This window comes from Hyla sarda, chromosome 2, assembly GCF_029499605.1.
Source record: "Hyla sarda isolate aHylSar1 chromosome 2, aHylSar1.hap1, whole genome shotgun sequence".
In the NCBI taxonomy this organism is placed as follows: Eukaryota; Metazoa; Chordata; class Amphibia; order Anura; family Hylidae; genus Hyla; species Hyla sarda.
Genome location: NC_079190.1, coordinates 438363257 through 438387314, shown reverse-complemented (window position 1 = coordinate 438387314; position 24058 = coordinate 438363257). Strand labels below are relative to the sequence as shown.

The following is a 24058-nucleotide window of genomic DNA, read 5'->3' as shown; positions in this document are numbered from 1 at the left end:
TTACTCAAGTTCATTTTGGCAAAATGTAGTCTTGCTTTTTTATGTTTCTGTGTCAGCAGGGGGGTCCTCCTGGGTCTCCTGCCATAGTGTTTCATTTCATTTAAACGTCGACAGTTCACACTGACACTGATGCTCCCTGAGCCTGCAGGACAGCTTGAATGCCTTTGGAACTTGTTTGGGGTTGCTTATCCACCATCCGGACTATTCTGTGTTGACACCTTTCATCAATTTTTCTGTTTCGTCAATACCCAGGGAGATAAGCTAGAGTGCCATGGGTTGTAAACTTCTTAATAATGTTGCGCACTGTGGAAAAAGGCAAATCTAGATCTCTGGAGATGGACTTGTAACCTTAAGATTGTTGATTTTTTTCTTTTCAAAAGGCTTTATTAAATTTTGAAAAATATGAACAATTGAATTATCAAAAATAACAGCATAAGAAAATACAGATCAATTGTTATACAAGATGCTCATAGAGTGTTTATTTTTCAACAATTTTGGTTCTCAAGTCCTCAGACAGTTCTCTTCTCCTCTTTCTGCTGTCCATGCTTAGTGTGGCACACACAGACACACAATGCAAAGTATAAGTGAACTTCTCTCCTTTTTATCTGCTTTCAGGTGTGATTTTTATATTGCACACACCTGTTACTTGCCCCAGGTGAATTTAAAGGAGCATCACATGCTTGAAACAATGTTATTTTTCCGGGGAGCGTGGCTTGGCCGCTGAACTGAATGGCCACGTGAACCGAGTGCTCCTGCTCTAGGCACAAATTTTTGTAGCGTATCATCCTGCCAGCGACTCCGAGCTGTTTGTTCAAGCTCAGCGACAGATCATGATGACCCCAGGCAGGAAAAGGAACCACAAACCGGGCGCTTCCCAGCCGCTAACTTACTTCTTTCGGTCCGGGGAGACGACGAGGCAAGCTTCCCAAGATGGCACTGCCGAGCGAGACTTACAGACCCCTCCTGGCCGTGGGCGCTCCACGCGTCCCGCGGCGGTTCAATCAGCCCTGCAAGCGAGTCCTTACCAGTCTCTCCCATTCACCCGTGTGCACCAGACGCTGTACTTCAAAGGCCCAGATATGGCGGCGTCCCATGATGCCCGGCCTCAGACGGAGGTCTGCCCAAGCCTTGAGGGCCCAGATGGCATGACTCAGGGCGCGTCTCCGAGGCCTGGAGATCCGCCCCCGCCGAAGCTGCATGGAGTGCCCGAGACGACTCTCCTCAGGTTAGTCCCCTTAAGAAACGACCCCGGCTGGTAGCCCCAGCTGGAGATGCAGAGGACTCCGCGGTCGTGGACACTGCTCTCTCTGAGGACTTGTTTGCGGCCTATGAGACCTCGGACAAAACGTTTTCCAACACAGTTTAAAAAGACATGCTATCAGTACTGAGGGGCTCCCTACAATCTGACTTTGCCAGAATCTTATTTTTCCACAGTTTTGAAAGGGTAACAATAATTTTTTCCAGCCCATTTTTGGAGTTTGGTGTGACATTATGTCCAATTTGTTTATTTTGTTTAGTTCCAATACATGCAAAGGGAATAAACGTGTATAGCAAAACACGTGTTACTGCAATCCTTTTCTGTGAGAAATACTTCATTTTCTTGAAAAATTTCAGGGGTGCCAACATTTACGGCCATGACTGTAACTAGGAGAAAAAAGTCCTGTGCGTGCAAAAAGAAAATTTCTATACTGAAGAAGCATTTTACAAGATGGTATTTTACTTCTTAAGTTAATGTAACATCTAACATTGCTGACTAAATTTGACAAGTTGCCCAAATTTCACTAATCTCCTACCATCTGATGAACGTGCCATGGGTGAACTTCTGGACATAGGACTGGGATAGTTCACTGGTGTCCTCCTTGCATTGGCATCCTCATAAATTCCAGGGCTCAGCTGAGACTTTGAGGCTTCATGGAGAGTTGATCGAAGAACTGATGTACCAGAACTGACAACAGTGTGACGTGCCCGGATTGCATCTGAGGTTTTGGGGTCTTCATATTTTGCCCTCTCTACCATTTTTAGATTTTCTGGCATCATTTCCATCTGCGGTACCCCACGAGATAGCTTACTTGGACCCAGGACTTGGATCAAGGACTTTACATTATGTTTAATAGCTGACTGACCAGATGCACCTTCATGCTTTATTGGTGTACCCTGTTAGAAAGAGAAAACACAGTACGAAGTTTAAAAACTGGGTACATACAAATGCCAACACAACACAAACTATGTATGAAACATACCTGAGATATTGAGCCATCTATTATTGTCCTAGAACTCTCTGGGGTTTTGCGACTTTCCTGGCCAATGAGGTCTTGTCTAGGGATTTCATGAATGGAACGTCCCATTTCTTTGATCGTAGTAACACCATCGTAAGGTTTGCCCTTAGTGATGGCTCCTTCAAATGACCTTATTGGTGGGCTTTCACGTTTTATCTGCTTTGCATACTTCAACCCTTCTTCAAAGTTTTCAGACACTGCCCTTGGGGTACCTAATGGCCAGTTAAGAGATATTTATTTGCTATAATAAACTTAAAATATTGGCTATAGGCAACCAATGGTTAATAGAGGGGATAAAAAAAAATTAGCTTGTCAAAAACAGGGCCTACTGAAAGCTTCCTGGCATCCAAATCACCAACGAATATGAGGAGGTTTACTTCTACAGTGTTTTATCATCTGACAATTACCTTGCATGATGGAGCCAGACATCACTGGCCTCTCCTTAAGATCTGAATGTGAGCTGCCTTTAGGGAGAGTACGACATATTAATCCTGAGAAAAAATAAAATACTGTATTTATATTTGTTTACATTTATACTTGTTACATGCCATTTCTACTGTGTCTTTCATAGACTTGTCACCACTCCTGACCTGTCTGTTTTAGTAAATACCTTTATTCCCCATTAAATCATTCTGGAATGTTTTTTCTTATAGCTGTAGGTTATAGAATATGTAGGACTTATTCGGCAAATGAATGTCATGTCATCCAAGTAGTAACTCTCAGCTGCATATTTAGACATACATTTATAGTAACTAAAGAGACATTTTTCACAGAGCTTTCAGGTTATTTTTAAAGAAAGGTTCCCTTTAGAAGGGAATGTGTCACCTAGATATTCTAGATATTTTTTTTTTTACTGATCAAAGCCAAGTACTGAAATATTCTTTGTTCTCCGATCTGGTTATGTTTTCTAATAGTATTTTTTATCTAATTTTTGTTCATTACTATGGTGGCAGCCGTATTGGCCAAGTTCCTGATCTGCTCTATTGACAGCATTTTAAGAGATGCTTTACAGCAGCCCCATGGCAATAAGGATTAGACAGGAGCTAACTAATTGATTTTTATAGGATTTTATAAGTATACTTGAGCAGGGGTCATTGTTCCTGGAGAGGGAGAAGGGTAGATGTGATCATCACCTATTGTGAATAGCCTGACGCCATCTTATTTACATACTGATGTCACTTTTCACTGCAATCCTGCTAGTAATATTGAGACAACTGCTGAAAAGGCTTAGTTGCCAGACAGATAATCGCAAGATTTCAGCATTTTATACAGATAACAAAATAAAAGATTAGAAATAACCTCACCATGAATCCTTTGAAAGGAATGAGTCATCGGGAAATCACCTATTGATTAAATCAAGGTTAATTGTTAATGTTTCCCTATTGTTTAAAAAAAAAAATTTGAAATGTCACAGAGACATGTCATAAGTTTTGATTAGTCGAGTAATCGGTGCTGAGACCCCCACCGATCATTAGTATGACAGAGGAGAAGCGCACGGCAGCTTTACTTCCCCACTTGTTGCGATCTCTGTCCTGCTTCACTGAAGGATCCAATTAGACATTATAACACTTATAATGGGGCCATCAAGTGAAGGATGGAGATTTCTGCAAGCTGGGACGTGAATCTACTGCGCACTTCTCCCCTCTTGTTCTAATGATTGGTGGTGGTTTCAGCACCGAGACCCCAACCTATCAAAACTCTGTGACATGTCAAAATAATTTTTAAATAACGGGGAAACTTTAAACATATTTCAAAATCCTTTAAGTGAAGAAGCCGAATTAAATCATTATTGCAAAAGTATTAAAGAGGACTTATTGTCAACCCCTCCAAAAAGGTTTTACAGTCACTGAATAGCTTAGGGTGCACTGATCACACACCTTTTTACTATTATTTAATACTATTTTATACTCCCTTCGTTCTGAGATATGAAGATTAATAATTTGACAATTAAAGAAATCAGTCAGATGAACGGGGACTTAAATTTAAAAATGGGACAGAATATCAAGGGATTCCCTGACCGATTCCCTGAATTGTCAAACAAACTACAAAACCCTCATATCTGGGAAACGGGATGGCGTATCAAGAAAATGTAAATAGCTGCATGATTAGAACACCCATTTTTGGGGAAGTTAGTCACAGGCTCTCTTTAATAAAGCTTGATTTTTTATGTTATGCACTTTATGGATAGTGATTTGGTATGGATAGTGATGGTAAAGGTTATTACCCTCCATGGGGGCTGATACAGCAGATTCTCTCACTGACAAGTTTTGTTTTATACTTCCTTCCATAGCGTCATAGGTTCTCTTCAATGACACCTCTGGAGCACTTCTGGGACTCCGAGTACCATCCCGTAGATTTTTAATCGCAGCTGAAATTGTAAATCACAAGCATTATTCTTGTCATTTAACATATAACATGCCCACTACAATGGCATGTGCTATTATCATCACATCTAAATAATGAAGAGACTGCAGCGGCACGGTCACTTGATCAACGGAGATGACAATACGCAACTTGTCATGAATATAATATTGACTGTCTACCCTAAAGACAGTCCATCAATTTTAAAAGCTGGAATAACTCATTCATTGTAATTTAAAGAATGTTAAGAGGAGTCTTCAATTATAGTGGGTTAAAAAAGTTATTTTGTTCCACACAATACAGCTACATTGGCTATGAGAAAGTTTAAATTATACCAAAGAGACAATGAATCTTAATATACTCACAATCATAGGAAACTATGTGCCCACTTTTTCCCTCATAAATGACATGGCCTTTAGCAGCGGACTCCTCCCTACATTTCTCTGGACTGCTGATATCCTCTGTGGCCAGACGTGTGATTGTAGTCTTTAGCAGGACATCGGCAGCGATACCAGATTGTGACAGTGCTGGAGTACCCTATAACCACAGTGATGGAGATTAACTAACACAACTTCTAAAACAACAACACAAAAGGTTATTTCTTCAAAATAATAATAAAATAAGGAGACTTACTAACTGGATAAAACATCAATTACCAGACGTAACTTTCAATCACACAGCACAGTGTTAGTATTTTATGCATCTTTTACATTAGGTGACACTTTACAGAATGTCTTAGGGCAGGTGCTTAAAGGGGTACTCCACTGGCCAGCGTTCAGAAGTGAATGTTCCGAATGCTGTTTTCGCGCTGTGGGGTGTCTGACATCACAAGGGGCACGACCGACCCCCCGCCAAAACGATGTTCGGAACATTCACTTCCGAATGCTGGCCGGTGGAGTACCCCATTAAAAACCAACTATATTTTTTGCTGGTGTTTTGTGAGGTGCTATAGAGAAACCTACCCTGTTGATAAAAATACTGCAAAAAAACTGTGGATAAATGGTTTTATCCATAGTATAAGGGTAAATGTGATGATTACTGGTAGTCCATTTGCTTGGACACTGAGCAATCTCTAGAACAGGGCTCCAGAGTCTGCAGTCATTATGGCACAGCAGTCACACACTGCCGCTTCAGCCGCTGACCATGAGACTGTCGGAGAAAGCAGAGTGATGCAGTCCTGTGTTGTTGGGGGCAATCTTCTTAAAATACCTGTGAATCTTTTAAGTGGTGGGAGCCAAGTTTTTCGGTTCGAGGGATCGAAATAACCTAAGAGTAAAAAGCTACAAATTCTAGTCCAGTTTTATTTTTTTTTGGGTTCAACGTATAAACGGATTGTGGTAAGCTCCCTCTGATAACAGCTGCATACAGCCAGTATATTATGTTATATATGCATCTATGTAGTGGATTTGGAGCTCTAATACTTAGATAAAAGTTGACCTGTCTGTTTTGACAGACTGAGGGTTTAAGATCCATGCAGAAAGAGGCAGAAATGTGTGCTGTGCCACTTCCTTTTAATTAACTTAATCATAAATGAAGGGCTACAGAAGCATACAGATACAAGCAGAAAACACTTATAATCCTGCTGAAAGTATAACATTTGGCAAAATATTCAAATTAGAGAGGAATTATTGATACCTGAGTTATAGACCCTCTTAAAGAGGGCATTGCATCCATGGGAACTTTAGTGGCTGGAGTGCCTCGAGTGATGCTCCCTTCCTGAATTGCACTCACAGTACCTGTAATAGTGACAGTAATAAAAGGTGAACACTGTATACTTCTCCTAGATCTCATAATATACAAGTAGATTTTTGTGTACCTCTGACAACACCTTCATGCTGTGCCCTAACAAGGAGCCCTTCTGGCTGTGAGCTCTGGCCACGGGGTGAGAATTCTTCTTGTTTGATGTAGGTAACAGAACCTAGTACAAATATACACAGGAAAGGTAAGTCGTACAAGATCTCAAACATATGAGAACACAGAAGAATACTTTTATACATCACCAGTCATTGTAAAGCATTCACTGGTGTGAGCTACTGCATTGTTAGTGTCACTGCATTTCTAAACACTTGTCTAACATTGGCATGGCATGTAAACATTTCAGGTCACCAACATGTCGTAATGTGATATAAATGATGTGATATAAATGATGTGATATAAATATTTAAGAAAAAACTAATTGAATCCAGCACTTGAAGAAACTGCAGCTTTATTGTTAGATCCTCTTTAAAACAGCATGGAACAACTTCAACACTTCACAACAACAGAGAATGGATTGGATCCAGCTCCCAGGGAAAAAATGGTGAAATAAAACTTAATGTTTCATGTTCATGTTAAAAACAATTCGCCGTAGAGATGGCAAGTGACATGTCACTCCTAAAACCAAGTGAACGCCGACGCGTTTCGAGCATAAAGATCTTAGTCATGACTAAGCTTTATGCTCGAAACGCGTCGGCGTTCACTTGGTTTTAGGAGTGACATGTCACTTGCCATCTCTATGGCGAATTGTTTTAAACATGAACATGAAACATTAAGTTTTATTTCACCATTTTTTCCCTGGGAGCTGGATCCAATCCATTCTCTGTTCTATGTCTACAAGGAGAGGCGGCTCCTCATCCGTGCTTCCAGCATTCGCACCTGGGTATCCTCCTATCAATTGGACTGTGGTGAGCTGATCTTCCGTTCTTTACCTTTACTTACTTCACAACAATGTCTGACACCTCTTGACGTGTTTCGAGCGCATGCGCTCTTTGTCAAAAGAGCGCATGTGCTCGAAACGCGTCAAGATGTGTCAGTCTTTGTGAAGTGTTGGAAATTGTTCCATGCTGTTTTTAAAGAGGATCTAACAATAAAGCTGCAGTTTCTTCAAGTGCTGGATTCATTTCGTTTTTTCTTATCATTTGGGCACGGAGAGTCTGAGTGGGGATCCGTGCATGAGACTTAGCAGGTGAGCTTGACTTTCCTTGATATTGATATGTACATTAAATAAAGGTGAAAAAAAAAAATAAGCAGTAATAAACTTACCAGTTTTTGCAGATTCCTGTTGCCTTGGCAAGCCAAGAGAAATAGAGCCTACAGAGGGTTTAACTGGATCTTGGCTGTAGGGTTGCTGGCTCAGAGATGTTAAATATGTCCCAGGAGTACCCTAAGAGAACAAGAATAAAATACTGCCCTTTAATGCCATTGTAACCTTCACAACCCAATCAGAATAATAACACTGTTATATCAAAATTTTTAAAAATGTTTATGCCATTATAATTACTTTCCCACTAAGGCAAGTGAATACATTTCTGGAAATGTGTATAGCAGTATATCCAAACCAGGGTGCCTCCAGCTGTTGCAAAACTACAACTCCCAGCATGCCTGGACAGCCAAAGGCTGTCCAGGCATGCTGGGAGTTGTAGTTTTGCAACAGCTGGAGGCACCCTCGTTGGCAAACATTGGTGTATAGTATAATAACCAGCACAAATTTCAGTGGCACTGTAAAGAAAAACTTTGTTTCCACTTCTATGGATAAAGATAATTCAAAAGTAATGTGTAATAACCTATCCGTGTAATACACTCTCCTAAAACGGGCAGCAGATCATGGTGAGGTGCATTTTACCAACTTATTTTTGCATACTGTATTCAGAGTAAGATAAAAGGTACCAGACATATTTAAACCAACCAAAATCTAGATAAAAACTTTTTTAAAGTTAATTGCAAAATGAACCAACCTGTGATATGGAGCCCCCCATTATGAAAGAAGGTTTGTCAGAAGAGGTTACTGAGGTTTTGGAGGAGGGGATCAGTGGAGGAGGTGGACGGGTTGGACGTGTTACAGGGAGTCTGGTTCCTTCAGCTAAGGAAGTGATCACTTGATGGGGAGCTGGTTGCAACACTGGAAAATAAGATTTATAGAAGTGATTATTATTACTAAATACAACGTAAATGAGCATGCAATGGCATAAAACAAAGAAACATGAGGTTAAAGCAGCTATTAGTCCTTCTAGTGATGTTTGGGAAACCTTCCCCTAAATAATCTAGAAGACCGTATATTACAGTGCTATCTTGCCGTATGTACTAAGAAAGCTTATTTTTTTTATACATCAAATGTATCTATTCAATCCCATTGGCATCCACTGTGCCGGTATTCTTTTTATTCCTATATGGAGTTGAAATTTTATTATACCCTACACAGTATTAAAGGGGTATTCCAGGAAAAAAAATTTTTTATATATCAACTGGCTCCAGAAAGTTAAACAGATTTGTAAATTACTTCTATTAAAAAATCTTAATCCTTTCAGAACTTATGAGCTTCTGAAGATAAGGTTATTATTTTCTGTCTAAGTGCTCTCTGATGACACGTGTCTCGGTAACCGCCCAGTTTAGAAGCAAATCCCCCTAGCAAACCTCTTCTAAACTGGGCGTTTCCCGAGAAAGGTGTCATCAGAGAGCACTTAGACAGAAAAGAACAACCTTAACTTCAGAAGCTCATAAGTACTGAAAGGATTAAGATTTTTTTTAATAGAAGTCATTTACAAATCTGTAACTTTCTGGAGCCAGTTGACATATATAAAAAAAAGTTTTTTCCTGGATAACCCCTTTAAGACACCCTGTGCCACCCTATGCAAAGCAGTCCCAAAATGTAACTAAGCCTCCTCCATTCTTCACAGTAGTTGGAGTGTTCTATTTTTTTGTATGCTTTATATTTGGGTCTGTGAACATAGAGCTGATATGACTTGCCAAAAACCTCCAGTTTTATCTCATTTGTCCAATGGATATTCTTAGCTTGTCAATATGTATTATGGCAAAATCCAGTCCTGCTTTTTTATATGATTTACTTTCAAGATTGTCTTATAGCTTTTATCATATTTGTCTATAATTTTCTTTTTTGTTATCTTTTTGGCTTTCTGTGGTCGATGATCAATGTGATACACACCATGATCCCACCAGCAGTGACTACTTTTCACCCATTAAATAGGCAGCTGACAGGTTTGGAGACACATGTGACACCATTACAGGAAACACTTTAGTTTAACATGTCCCTATTGTCAAATTATTTCCTATCCTTTCTACGGGTATCATAAGTTATGTCAAGGAGCATTGTGGGGTTTTCTGTCTTTAACAGAAGGGTACCATCAATTTTGTCTGTATACACAGAGATGGCAAAAAGGGCAATAGATGCTTCTGTAAGCTTATACAGTAGCATCAATCTGACCTAGAAGTAAAAAAAAAATAACCAGATGTATTTTTAACATATAACCAACATTACAAAACACAGTATGCAAAGGGCACAGTTAACCCCAATATCCCACACACTACCCCACAACACTTCCCTGTCTATACATGCTGTAGTTTAACACTGGCAAATGTTTGTTGAAAATACTTTGCATTACCTCCCTCCCACCAGTAGGTGTCCTTGTTGCACAACCTAAAATCATCAACAGAATAAAACTGCAGCCAGTAAACTCTTTGTGGACTCCCTTGGCTCATAAAGGTTGAGCCATTTAGGTCACTCAGGAAGGCCATAAAAGGGTTACTCTGCCCCTAGACAGCTTATCCCCTAACCAAAGAATAGAGGATAAGATGTCTGATCGCAGGGATCCCGACCCCCCACTCCAAGCCTTCAGAACATGCTGGTGCTGCGGAGTAACCCTTTATTGGTATTCTAGTCCCCATTACTAGACAGTGAATTTGATTTTATATCCAACAGTATTTCAACAGGATGTAGCTCATAAGTTACACTGGAGATTACTGAAATAGAAGGGAAAATGTCTCCATTGAGTATAGATGATGACAAACACAGGGGATACATTGAGTTTGCCATGTCAGCAGTGGGAACCAGTATGAACTTCTATGCCAGTGTTTCCTAACCAGCGTGCCTCCAGCTGTGGCAAAACTACAACTCCCAGTTGCCTCCAGCTGTGGCAAAACTACAACTCCCAGCATGCCCGGACAGCCTTCGGCTGTCCGGGCATGCTGGGAGTTGTAGTTTTGCAACAGCGTGGAGGGACCTTGGTTGGAAAACACTATTCTATGTAAAGTATCAGGTGTAACCAACTGGCGGGCCATGATCTGAACCGCGGCTGTCAATTGTACAGACTGGCAGCTGGTTCGTGGAACTGGTAACTGCTCTCCTTGCATGCCACTGTATTAGTGTCTTTAAGAGATTGTTACAATGAAAATGGCTGAACGCCGGACCACAGCGAGAGAACACTGTTCCCTCTTCGGCGGCTCCACGCTTCCTCTATGATGCAGCCTGACCAGGTCTGATTAAAAGAGGCCGCAGCAGCAATGCAAAGCGGGAGCAGGGACAGGGGAGTTTTTCAGGGCGACATGTTCTCCAACCTGTAGCACTACATTTACTGCAAAACGTCTGTCGGTGCAAGATTAGAGATGTAGTTTGCCACAGCTAGAGAGCAACAGGTTAGGACACAAGAGCACAGGTTATTAGGGAGGCAGTGGCATAGTTCATTAGGGGACAAAATGGCACAGTAGCATCATTTGTTGTTTTAAGGGGCACAGTGGCATAATTCGGTTCAGGGACCAGTGTGTGGCAATATTATACTAAGGGGGACAGCATGTGGCAGTATTGTACTGAGCACAATAAGTGGCTATATTATAAATAGTACAGTGTAGGGCAGTATGATCTTTAGAGGGCACAGTGTGTGGCAATATTGTATTCAGGGCACATTAAGTGGCTGTATTATCTTTAAGGGGACAGTGTGCGGCACTAAAATATTTATGGTCAAAGTGTGAGCCCTAGTATAAATGGTGAAGATGCAAGTATCTAGTGGCAGCAAAGTCTGCATAGATGAGATATAAGAGGGAACTAAGGTGGAGGATGGTGGTCTGGGAGAAATGAAGAAAAGGGAAAGTGAATGACTCCAGACATTGTTTGTTACCGGATATAAATGCTAATTTTGTCCTGACCATCTGCTGAGTGCGGTTATCCCCGTATAATGAAATGAGATGTAGAAGATGCATTCAGCTCACCCCAGCAGCATTGCACGGACCAGACGTCAACTTAGGCTCTTAGCAATATGCAAAAAGTATCGGCCTCACTGTTCCCCGCTGCAATCTTCATGCTGCTTCCTGGGGACTGGAACGTCACCGAGCCGTCAGCGTATCACCGGCCACAGCGATGTCCTGCCTCGGCCGGTGATACGCTGACGGCTCGGTGACGTTCCCGTCCCCAGGAAGTAGCATGAAGATTGCAGCGGAGAACAGTGAGGCCGATACTGGAGCAACGGGGGAACGTAGGAAGGAGAGTCAAAATTTTTTTGTTTATTTTTGCAGCCTGGGCACAGGAATATGTAAAATTAATCAGTACAGATGTCCTTTATTAATCATTTCCAGCGCCGTGGCACGCAACAATTCATTTAAAGTGCCGGCGGCTCACAGGAGGATGGGGGGGGGGGGGGGTGCAGCACCCACAGGTCACATTTGATTAGATGTGGGGACAGCGCTGCAGCTGATCATTCATTCAAAGGGGGGGGGGGGGGGGGAGGGGCCCAAACGGTATTGCGGTATAGGAAAAATTCATATCGTACAGAATAAAAAAAAACAAAAACGGTATTGGGTATGAACCAGTATATCGCCCATCACTAGGTAAGGTGACGCGTTTCGGCCTCACAGGAAGGCCTTAGTCATACCTATGACTAAGGCCTTCCTGTGAGGCCGAAACGTGTCACCTTATTCGACTAGTTACCATGTCTTTTGTGGCTTTCCAATAAAGTGTTGTTCCAGAGTCTGGCGCTAGACATTATCCTCTTTTGTATAATGAAAGGAGATGTATGAAAACCTTTCTAATTTTTTTGCAGCTTCATCTCCCAGCATATCCTTAACATTGTTCTGGTCACATTGGGGAATGTAGATCTACATTGTACACACTTCATTTGCACATTTTACCCTATGACTTAATATTAGGTTAATGATGTTTCACAAGAGACAGTGTCTCTTTCGGAAGCGCAGCCACTAGGTGTGAACCTTCGTGTTCAGCTCAGACCTTCACCTAATTTCTTTTTCAGGTCCGCTTACTCAGGTTGAGTACCTCACACTATACATGCTGCAAGTCATTCTTTTAACACACTTTGCGAGAAAGCCAATTTTATCAAGTTTTTTGAGACGATTGCTCATGCAGCCAGAAATCTTCGAAAATTTCTAAAAGTAATAATGGTGAAAACAAAAAGTCTGAAATCTGAGTGAAAGTCAGCAGTACCTGGAGGGACACAGTAGCGGACAGGATTCAGGTCTGCCTGGGGGGAAGCTTTGTTAACTTCTCTTGGAGACATCCTATATGGGGAAATGGACCGTGCAACATTTTGCATTTGAGCTTCGTGCTCCAGGGCTCGCTTGACTTCTGTGGAATAAGGCATATACACAGGTTTTCCTGCCAAAAAAAAAAAAATTAGTTGCCTTGTGAGAGGTCTTGACAAACTGCACCCTGTAAAAAATAAAAAAACACAAGACAAAAGACACCACCAGACCGTAACAGGTTTTGGCAGCTAGTTTTGTTCCCATCATCATATTAAAGAATAGAAAGTAAGCGCAACATCCAGACCCAATGCTAACAGGCTAACAAGAGTCATACAAGCCAGGGCACTGCAGGGTGGAAAACTAATATTACTGTTTGTTAACAAAGGACACCCTTAACCCCTTAAGGACCATGTTTTTTTTTTTTTTTCGTTATTGCACTTTAATTTTTTCCTCCTTACCTTTAAAAAATCATAACTTTTAATTTTGCACCATAAATCCATATTATGGCTTATTTTTTGCGCCACCAATTCTACTTTGTAATGACATCAGTCATTTTACACAAAAATCTACGGCAAAACCTAAAAAAGAAAAAATCAGTGCGCGACAAAATTGAAGAAAAAAAACACCATTTTGTACGTTTTGGGGGTTTCCATTTCTACGCAGTGCTTTTTCCAGTAAAAATAACACCTTATCTTTATTCTGTAGGTTAAAATGATACCCTACTTATATAGGTTTCATTTTGTCGTACTTCTGGAAAAAATCATAACTACTTGCAGTAAAATTTATACGTTTAAAATGGTCATCTTCTGTCCCCTATAACTTTTTTATTTTTCCGCATATGGGGCGGTATGAGGGCTAATTTTTTGCGCCGCGATCTGAAGTTTTTAGCGGTACCATTTTTGCATTGACTGGTCTTTTTGATCGCTTTTATATATTTTTTTCATGATATAAAAAGTGACAAAAAATATGCTATTTTGGCATTTTTTTGCGCGTACGCCATTGACCGTGCAGTTTAATTAACTATATATTTTTATAATTCGGACATTTCCCCATGCGGTTATACCAAATATGTTTATGTTTAATTTACACAGTTTTTTTTTTTTTTTTTTTAAAGGGAAAAGGGGGGTGATTTATTTTATTAGGGGAGGGGTTAAATGATCTTTATAAACTTTTTTTTTTGCAATGTTATAGCCCCATGGGAGGCTATAACCCTGCACACACTGATCGCTTAGGCTGCATTCACAATTCGTTTTTGCAATACAGTTCCCGTATCCAGTTTCAGTGTAAAAACCGTATGGAACCGTATTGAAAACCATATGTATAGACATGTAATTGAAAACCGTATGCCAAACGTAGCATCCAGTTGTGTACGTTTTGCATCATTTACGGTTTTATCCGTAATTTTTTCCCGTACACAAAACTGTAGCCTACTACAGTTTTATGTCCGGGTGAAAAACTGGATACAACCCGTATACGTTTTTTTTTTTTTAAATGGTGGTCAATGTGCGTACAGTTCCATCTGGTTTACACAATACGGTTTTGCAGTTTGCACATGTGCAGTGCAAGCCGAAAGTTCTTCCCACAAATAGAACAAGAAGAACTTTAATTAAGGACAAACACAAAACCGTAACCGTTTTTTCTTCTTTAAAAAACATATTAAACAGTATGCAACCGGACATCCATTTTCAAACCGTATATGGTTTAAAACCGTACAGAGGTATATACGGTTGTACACGGTTGGGTCCGGTTTTGAGACATACTTTTTTTTGCTTTGTTTTTTACAAAAAACCTGATACAGGAACCGTATTGCAAAAATGAGATGTGAATGCAGCCTAACACTGATCATTGTTATCCCATAGGATAACATTGATCGATGATTCTGCTGCTTGACTGCTCATGCCTGGATCTCAGGCACGGAGCAGTCATTTGGCGATCAGACACACAGGAGGAAGGTAGGGACCCTCCTTGTGTCCTGCAGCTGTTTGGGACACCGTGATTTTGCCGCAGCGGACCCTAACAGCCCACTGAGCTAGTTTACATTCACCTTAAATGCGGCGATCAACTTTGAAAGCTGTGTCTAAAGGGTTAATAATGCGCGGCACCACGATTAGTGCCGCACGTTATTAGCCCCGGTCCCGGCCGTTGTTATAGAAAGGGAGCGGACTCAGGGCGTACAGGTACGCCCTGAGTCCTTAAGTGGTTAATGTTTATGGGAGTTATACAAAATTTATAAAACAATGTCCATCTCCCTCCCATTTTTTTTGCCACTTTCTTGAAATATGAACAGAAGCAGAGTTGCCCTGCATGATAAAAAACTCTCCTGTAAGTAACACATCTATCTACATTAATTTATAATCCTGAACAGTTTGCCCCAACCTGTGGCTCACTGCCATTTTGCAAAACTACAAGGCATGCAGGGAGTTAAAGATTTGCAACGGCTGAATTGACACAGTTTGGGGAACACCGATATAGAGTATCCCAGGTCAAATATTCATAAAACATTGCTTACAGCATAGCCAGTAATGATTAACCAGCCACGAAAGATAAGGTTCTCAACATGTTTGTTACCTCATGTGAAAACAGTCTTAGTTGGCAGAAAGCCTTTAGTGGTCAAGTGCCAGGGTAAATATTCTGGGATTTGTGCAGCAACATTTATAACAGAACAGCAGAGCCACTGCCAATATTACAAGAGCCTGGACAAGATCCAGCTGCAGAGTGATCCATATCCACATAATCCGATGAAAACTTCCCGATGAGAGAAACAGCACATGGCCGCTCACATCAGTTTCTCTGCTCAGTGTATAATCACTCAGAGATAAGACCTCAGAAGGTTTCAGATCTAAAGGGTGCACAATGCATTCTCATTGGGATATGCAGGCTTTACTGTGTGCTTGTAGTAAGGTGTAATTTCCCAGTACATCTGCAGGTAAACACACACCACTGTATACAGATGCTATGAACAGCTGCACACAGGAGAACATATAGAGGGACATTTATCAAAACCTGTCCAGAGGAAGAGTTGCCCATAGCAACCAATCAGATCGCTTCTGTCATTTTTAAAAAGGCTAAGAAAAATGAAAGAATCAATCTGATTGGTTGCTATGGGCAACCAAGTAACTTTTCCTTTGGACAGGTTTTGATAAATCTCCCCCATAGGGTTTAGTTTTTTTTGCAAAGCAAAATCCTCAAAACCTAGATCAAGTAGTTACCTTCCCAGTCAATACTCGGACTCTTGGACAGATTCGCTGGACTGGCCGATCTTCTGGTCTCCATATTGAGCTGTTCTTGTCTCTGCCTTTGCTCTTCTAGCAAGTTGTTTTCATGCAAAGACTGAAAATGTCGCTGGTACAGTGAGTAAGTGTTTGCTGAGATTGGTGCTCCTGTTGCTAAATTTCCAGGGCTGCAAGAAACCTGAAAAAAAAAAACAAAAAAAAAACAGGCTAGGTGAAAACTGCAGTGACATATCTAAAAAGCACCAGAAAAAGCCTGTTTAGAAATGTAGCCTAAGGGTGGGGGTCACACATGCCGTATTTGGCTGCGTATTCAATGGGTAGCAAAATACACAGCTGATTTTGCGACCCATAGACTACAATGGGTAGAAAAATACACAGTAGCAAATACGCAGCAAAATACGGCATTTGTGACCCTACCCCTTGGGCTCGTTCACACGGGCGGATCCACAGAGTATTTTAAGCTGCGGATGCGCTGATGATGGACCCCTACAGTGTGTCTCAGATGTGCCTGCTCGGAGCGGCAACCCGCTGCTACGAGCAGACACACTGCTGCAATGTAAGAGTCTCTGCGCGCATGCGCAGTGTAATCACAGCTGCTCCCTAAGCTAGGTCGAGAGCAGCCGCGGTGTGTGCGAGTATAAAATTTGACATGTGTAATAACTTTAGAACGCTTTTTCTGAGCGGAGCGATTCTGAGATCATTTTTTCGTGACATATTGTACTTTATATAAGTGGTGCATTTTTGTTGACACATGCAGCATTTTTTTTATCTATTTATTTTATGGTGTTCACTGTGCGGTAAAAGTGATGTTATATTTATTCTGTGGGTTGGGGGATACCCATTTTATATAGCTTTTTATGTTCTTTTTCCTTTTCTGAGCAAAATTCTTTTTTTACCCTTTTTTGTGTTACCATTTTCCGACAGCCGTAACTTTAAAATTTTTTGTCCGACCCCATTGAGTGATGTCTTATTTTTTTGCGGGACAAGCTGTACTTTTTATTGGTATTATTTTTGCAACACATGCTACCTTTTGATCTTTTTTATTCTGCTATTTGCACCAAAATTGGCTAATCTTGCGTTTTTCTTTTCTTTACAGTGTTCACCGTGCAGGATAATTTACATTATAGCTTTATAGTACACGTTATTACGGACATAGCAGTACCTAGTATGTATATGTATATTTTTACAGGTTATACTATTCTGCAATAGATTTGTACTGCAGCACAGTATGATCTGCCGAGCTGCACACACTACAGCCTGTGCGATTCAGCCTCTGGCGCCGCCATTAGTGAACAGGGGGAGCACCCTCCCCCTGTCAACATCATAGATGCTGTGATCAGCCCAGTCGTGTGCACAAATCCCAGTAGTGTTAAAACAAAAGGCTGTGCGAGTGTTCTCAAGAATTAGGGATTTGCAGCAGGAATCAGTGCTGGATGGACAGTCATTTACATCATAGAGTATTATATATCAGACACACACACAGTTTTCTATGACACATAAATGCAAGGCTATATTGGCACATCTACCAGGAGAGAGAGAGACACTGCTACAACAGCTCTAAAACTGCTAAATATACAGTGGCAACAGTAGTATACAAGGCTGCAATGTAGGGATTTCCCGATACCGATACTGGTTCGGGACAGATACTGGACATTGTACTCATGCAAATGTCCCCGATACCCGATCGGATACCTGCTGGCGGGAGTCCCGCCGGCAGGTATCACGGAGGTGTGGTAAGCCGCCTGCACTCTCAGCTCCCGAGCTATGCAGTACGCTCAGCACACATCATAGCTGGGACCCGCATTAACTCTTTAGATGCCGCGATCAAAGTTGATTGCGGCGTCTAGAAGTCCTGGTATGTACTGCCAGTTAGCTCAGGGATGCTGATCGGGAGCACAGCGGTGAAATCGCGGTGTCCCGATGAGCTGTGAGAGCGGCCAGAGGTCCCTTACCCTGCTCCATGCATCCGTCGGTCCTTTACTGCAGCCAGCCATGGCAGGCATTAGTAAAGGAGCGCTGATAACACTGATCACTGCTATGCTATGGTATAACATTAATCAGTGTATGCAATCCACAGATTGCATGTAATAGTCCCCTATAAGGACTAAAAAAAAAAAAGTGAAGAAAAGAAAATTGTAAAAAAAAAAAAATTAAATGTGAATTAACCCATTCCCAATAAAAAATTTGCATCACCCCCTTTTCAAAAAAGTTTAAATAAAAAAGTATATATAGCCCCCTCTCTTATAAAAAATTAAAAAAAAGCAAAAAATAAATAAAAATAAAAATAAAAAATAAAAAAAAACACCCCTTTTTCCCCAAAAAGGCTACGTACACACAGGCAGATCCACAGCATATTTTACACTGCGGATTCACCGCTGAAGGACCGCTACATGCTGCCTTTAGATGTGCCTGCTCAGAGCGGCAATATGCTCCTACGAGCAGACACATTGAAGCAACATTTACCATTGGTGGTATAACAGCAGCACGATGATGCAACTGCTGTAGATCCAACGTGCTTTGCTTCATTGAAGAGGACATGAGAATAGCTCCAGCAGGGTTCAACATTGACGGCTTGGGTTCAATTGTGTACACCCTAAAAGAGGAAACAAGTATGATAAAATGCACTTCTCATCCAAATATCACACAACTTCCAATCTTTAGGAAACACAGCCCAAACTGTACTTCAGCAGGACCACCCTCACCTTGACCTATCAGGCTCCCCATCTACTTCTTCATCTGCACTGCACGTGGCACTGGAATCGTTGTCAGAATGTGAATCCGGCCTTTCATGGGTTGGCAACTGGTTGGAGGAATACTCCATATCTACAGGTTCTGGTTTGTCGTTACTCCTTTCCAGCTCTCTGTCTTTGGTATCTTCCTCTATTTTTACTTGGGCACTTTCTGGAAGCTTCACATCAGCCTCAACAGGTTCCACTTTGGTATTAATTTGAAGGCTAGGAGCTGCTTTAGGTTCTGAACAGTCGTTCCTCTCCCCAACCTCCATGGCCTCCTCAGGTTCAGGGTTTATTTCTTCTTTTACCTGTAACTCTGGATACGTGTTCTCAGGAGTCTTTGCACTTTGTGTAGCAGGAGAGGGAGATGCGCAAGGTGCAGGTTTGCTAGAAGGGTCTTGCTCAGGAGAAGCAGCTTTAGGTAGTATAGAAGTGGTTTGGTCGGATGTTTCATCAGCTTGTTTAGCCCCTTCCACAGGTGATGGGGATGGAGCGCTTTCAGTGTCTGAACTGTTTTCTCCACCTGTAACAAAATGTAATAGTGAATGATAAATGTCAAGAGACAGGCTAGCAAGAAATCTACAACTACAGTCTACAAATAGCTATTCCCCCTCACAAGCTAGGGCTACTGCAATACCTGCAGAAAAAAAAGATTTCAGGGGCTTAACCTAAACCAAGCTCAGATCTAATAAAGGGACAATGTTTTTATTTTATTCTTTATTTCAGTTTCAACAACATTCAAATAAAAAAGACAGAAAAAAAAGTCTGACTATACATTGCACCCGACATATTGAGAAATTTATATAGTGCTTATCTGTAAGCAGTGTCTAACCCTCCCATCTACCCTCATCCCCCCGATCCCTCCCCTATGTCTCCTCTCACTTCCCTTTCCTCTCCTCTGTCTCCCTCCATTCCTCCCTTTAACCTTGCTCACTCATTGTCTCGTATTCCAAAGAACTTTGGAAATGATTCCAATCTTGCCATGTGCTTAGGAACTCTATGTCCGCATCTTTGTTAGTCAGCCACAAGTTCTCCAAGTACATGGCATCATTCACTTTGGTACACCAAAAGGACACCGATGGGACTTCTCTGTCTCCAGAAAAGCGGAATGCAATTTCTTGCTAACATTACAAGAAAGCTAAGCAGAGAGTATGTGTAAATGTTTAGCTTTACTACCCAGTAAAATAAATCTATAATAATACTCTCTTCACACATGTGAACTCTCACGTCTCTTAACCCCTTAAGGATGTAAATGCACGTCCTGGTGATGTAGTACTTCACATACAAGGATGTACATTTACGTCCTATACATAACCACGAGCATGGGAGCGATGCTCGAGTCATGTGCGGCAGGGACCCGCTGGTAATGGCTGACATCCGCAATCGCGCGGATGTCCGCCATTAACCCCTCAGATGCCGTGATCAATGCGTTTCGGGGAGAACTCCCCGAAACGCATCTGGCTATTAACTATCACCCAGTAATCCACTTTGCCGTTTCTAACTCTTGACAAGGATTGATTCTCCATTCTCAAGCGCTGGAGTCCCCTGCTCAGCGGACCACCATTCACTGAATAACTGCCACAGTACGAGGAAGTGGCCGCAGCAAGTGATCTGCATATCCCCGCTCCCGCGATCCCACATCCCCGCTGCTGTCAACTCATCCATCCAGGGCCGGACGCAGCTCCGAGCCACCTGCCACCACAGACCTACGTGCCAGGATATCCACAACAAAGACGGAACAAACACCTAAGAAGACTGCAGGTATTTCTACCAGGCCGGGTGCGCTGTGAGCACCAGCACCCGTGCCAATCTGCACAACGCTATATTTCATCGTATTCATTCCTTACGCATTAGACTGCTACAAACCACAATCGTATTTACAGCGCTGCTACTATTTCTACCCTATTTTTATTACACATCATTCTACAAGTGATTTAATTTTTTCCTTGTCAAAGACTGGTACCATCATTTTAAAACCATTTTTTATGTTGCATGATGCTATATTGCTTTTAACCTATATATATCATTATCTCTGTAACAAGGGCCCTGCTCAGAGACTGGATTTTATTACTGACTATATTGGCAATATATTTGAATAAAGCACATTATATTTAGATACCAGCCACATCTCCCATCTCATTTTTTCCCCCACACACACTAGCACAAAATACTAACTGTGCCTAGAGGTCTGAATTTCTTAATGTTATTACTAGTTTCTTTTGGCACTACGGGTAAAGTGTATCTCAGCACCTCGGCCCAGTTAAACTATACATTTATAGTGTGCAGCCCTCCATCCACTTTTTAATTAATTTTTTGTAAAAATTAAATTGTCTGAGTCCTTAAAGGGGTACTCCGCCCCTAGACATCTTATCCCCTATCCAAAGGATAGGGGATAAGATGTCAGATCGCCAGGGTCCCGCTGCTGGGGACCCGGGGATCGCCACTGCAGCACCCCGCTATCATTACTGCACAGAGCGAGATCGCAATACAGGAGCCAGAGCATCGTTATGTCACGGCTCCGCCCCTCGTGACGTCACGGCCCCCCCCCTCAATACAAGTCTATGGGAGGGGGCGTGGCGGTCGACACGCCCCCTGCCATAGACTTGCATTAAGGGGACGGGTTGTGATGTCACGAGGGGCGGAGCCATGACGTCACGCTGCTCCGGCCCCTGTATCGCCCGTCATTACGCACAGAGCGAACTCGCTCTGTGCTGTAATGATAGTGGGGTGCCGCAGCGGGACCCCGGCGATCTAACATCTTATCCCCTATCCTTTGGATAGGGGATAAGATGCCAGGGGCGGAGTACCGCTTTAAGGCCAAAATAGGCTGAGTCCTTAAGGTGTTAAAAGAGTTCACTATGAAAAAAACTATTTAAAAAATAATCACATGTTAAAAAAAGCTACAAAAACTTGGCCTAAGGGAAGTACTACACATGGTTGATAATGTTTCATGTGGCTGAAAATTGTTTAGCAAAACAGAGCTATATCTAGCGAATTCACTACACACATGCATGATCGGTGTGGTTGTACATGCAATATGTAAGTTGCTGTCAAACTTCTCTGGCTGCAGCTAATCTTGCCTTAAAGGGGTACTCTGCCCCTAGACATCTTATCCCCTATCCTAAGTATAGAGGATAAGACGTCTGATCGCAGGGGTCCCGCCGCTGGGGACCCCCGCGATCTCTCTGCTGAACCTGGCACTCCTTTAGAGCGTCGAGTGCAGTGCTGGAGGCTTCTGACGTCCTGGCCACACCCCCTCAATGCAAGTCTATGGGAGGGGGCGTGACAGCCATCATGCTCCCTTCCATAGATTTGCATTGAAGGGGCGTGGCTGTGACGTCACGGGCCTCCGCTGCATCACCAGTCATCCGGTGAGGAGCAAAGTTCTCCCCGTGCACCAGATGTCTGGGGTGATGTATGCAAGATAGCGGGGATCCCCAGCGGCAGGACCCCCCCACGATCAGACATCTTATCCCCTATCCTTTGGATAGGGGATAAGATGCCTAGGGGCGGAGTACCCATTTAAGAACAAACTATTAGGCATGATGAATTTCAATATGCTCAGTCGTTATTCCACTGATATTTTTTAAGATGAATGCAGGCTGGATAAACATTGCATAAGCCATAGACAGTTTGTCGCAGATAGGCCGACACAAGAGTTTACTGCCCCTTTAGCCTACACCCACTGCAAAGAAAATAAATATCAGTCTGGCAGAAAGTGTCACATAAGGTTAAGTTCATGTCTGTGTTAGAGGCTCCACTCAGGGTCTCAGTTGCAACATACAAAGTCACTGGGAGAGATTTATCAAAACCTGTGCTAAGGAAAAGTTGTTCAGTTGCCCATAGTAACCAATCAGATGGCTTCTTTCATTTTGCAGAGGCCTTTTCAAAAATGAAAGAAGCTATCTGATTGGTTGCTATGGGCTACTGGACAACTTTTCCTCTGGACAGGTTTTGATAAATCTCCCCCACTCACCGGACACCAACGGAGCCTGACTGACCCCACTAATCTGTTGAGCTTCCAGCATGGTGTCTGTTCATTTGACAGGATTGACTGGATTCTGAATTAGATGTACTGAACAGTGCCTCTGATGCAGATATGAGCCTACACTAAGACATTTCACCTCTTTCTATGCCCAACCACAGACAGACATTTTAAAGACAACATTTGTATTATGGCACTGGGCAGGGAAAGAAGCAAATGCATACTGGACTGTTGGACTGCCAAGGAAACTGTCGGATGCCCAGTGAGTATTTACACATATCCAATAAGTCAAAATAGGACTGTGAGCGTCAGCCAGTTATCTTAGAAACTGTCCTGCCCTGTATGCAGTTACGTCTCCCCACACGTCATATCAAGCATGATGAGACAACCCCATTTAATACTGAACTGCAGCACATGATGTGCCCAATATCTAGCTATAAATTGTGTTCCCCAAGTTGTCAGGTGTCTGAAGGCATGATAGCAGGTGCTTTGCATGAAGTGAGTAGGGCTATGCTTTCATAGGATGCACCACCAATGGAACAAATCCTTAGATAGCACAGGGCCTCAACGATCTAAGCTGGATTACAGACCAGACACAGCAGGACAGGCCTGTCACCACTATGAAGGTAGCCTAGCATGAAACTAACACATACAGTCATGGCCGTAAATGTTGGCACCCCTGAAGTTTTCTAGAAAATGAAATATTTCTCACAGAAAAGGATTGCAGTAACACATGTTTTGCTATACATATGTTTATTCCCTTTGTGTGTATTGGAATTAAACAAAAAAAGGGAGGAAAAAAAGAAAATTGGACATAATGTCACACCAAGCTCCAAAATGGGCTGGACAAAATTATTGGCACCCTTTAAAATAAGATTGCTTCCAGCATGTGATGCTCCTTTAAACTGACCTGGGGCAAGTAAAAGTTTTGGGCAATATAAAAATCACACCTGAAAGCACATAGAGAGATAAATAAGAAGAGAACTTCACTTAGTCTTTGCATTGTGTGTCTGTATTTGCCACACTAAGCATGGACAACAGAAAGAGGAGAAGAGAACTGTCTGAGGACTTGAGAACTAAAATTGTGGAAAAATATCAACAACCTCAAGGTTACAAGTCCATCTCCAGAGATCTAGATTTGCCTTTGTCCACAGTGCCCAACATTATCAAGAAGTTTACAACCCATGGCACTGTAGCTAATCTCCCTGGCCGTGGACGCAAGAGAAACATTGA

The 24058-nt window shown here is 42.1% G+C and overlaps 1 protein-coding gene across 12 annotated transcripts in view; it reads right to left on the bottom strand.

The window, feature by feature from the left end:
- The window catches only part of NCOR1 (nuclear receptor corepressor 1), a 193511-nt gene that overhangs the window by 42752 nt on the left and 126701 nt on the right, over positions 1 to 24058 (bottom strand). For 9 of the 12 annotated variants that reach the window (XM_056559210.1, XM_056559218.1, XM_056559215.1 and 6 more), the window contains 14 exons: positions 18811 to 19363; positions 18572 to 18701; positions 16085 to 16286; positions 12838 to 13008; positions 8351 to 8514; positions 7659 to 7779; positions 6454 to 6555; positions 6273 to 6373; positions 5003 to 5174; positions 4501 to 4644; positions 3581 to 3619; positions 2684 to 2767; positions 2241 to 2488; positions 1794 to 2154 (listed from right to left, as the gene is read on the bottom strand). In XM_056559210.1, coding sequence (XP_056415185.1) covers positions 1794 to 2154; positions 2241 to 2488; positions 2684 to 2767; positions 3581 to 3619; positions 4501 to 4644; positions 5003 to 5174; positions 6273 to 6373; positions 6454 to 6555; positions 7659 to 7779; positions 8351 to 8514; positions 12838 to 13008; positions 16085 to 16286; positions 18572 to 18701; positions 18811 to 19363 — 2592 coding nt within the window. The remainder of the gene's footprint in view (positions 1 to 1793; positions 2155 to 2240; positions 2489 to 2683; positions 2768 to 3580; positions 3620 to 4500; positions 4645 to 5002; positions 5175 to 6272; positions 6374 to 6453; positions 6556 to 7658; positions 7780 to 8350; positions 8515 to 12837; positions 13009 to 16084; positions 16287 to 18571; positions 18702 to 18810; positions 19364 to 24058) is intronic. The other 3 variants (XM_056559214.1, XM_056559220.1, XM_056559221.1) reach the window with 1 other exon arrangement.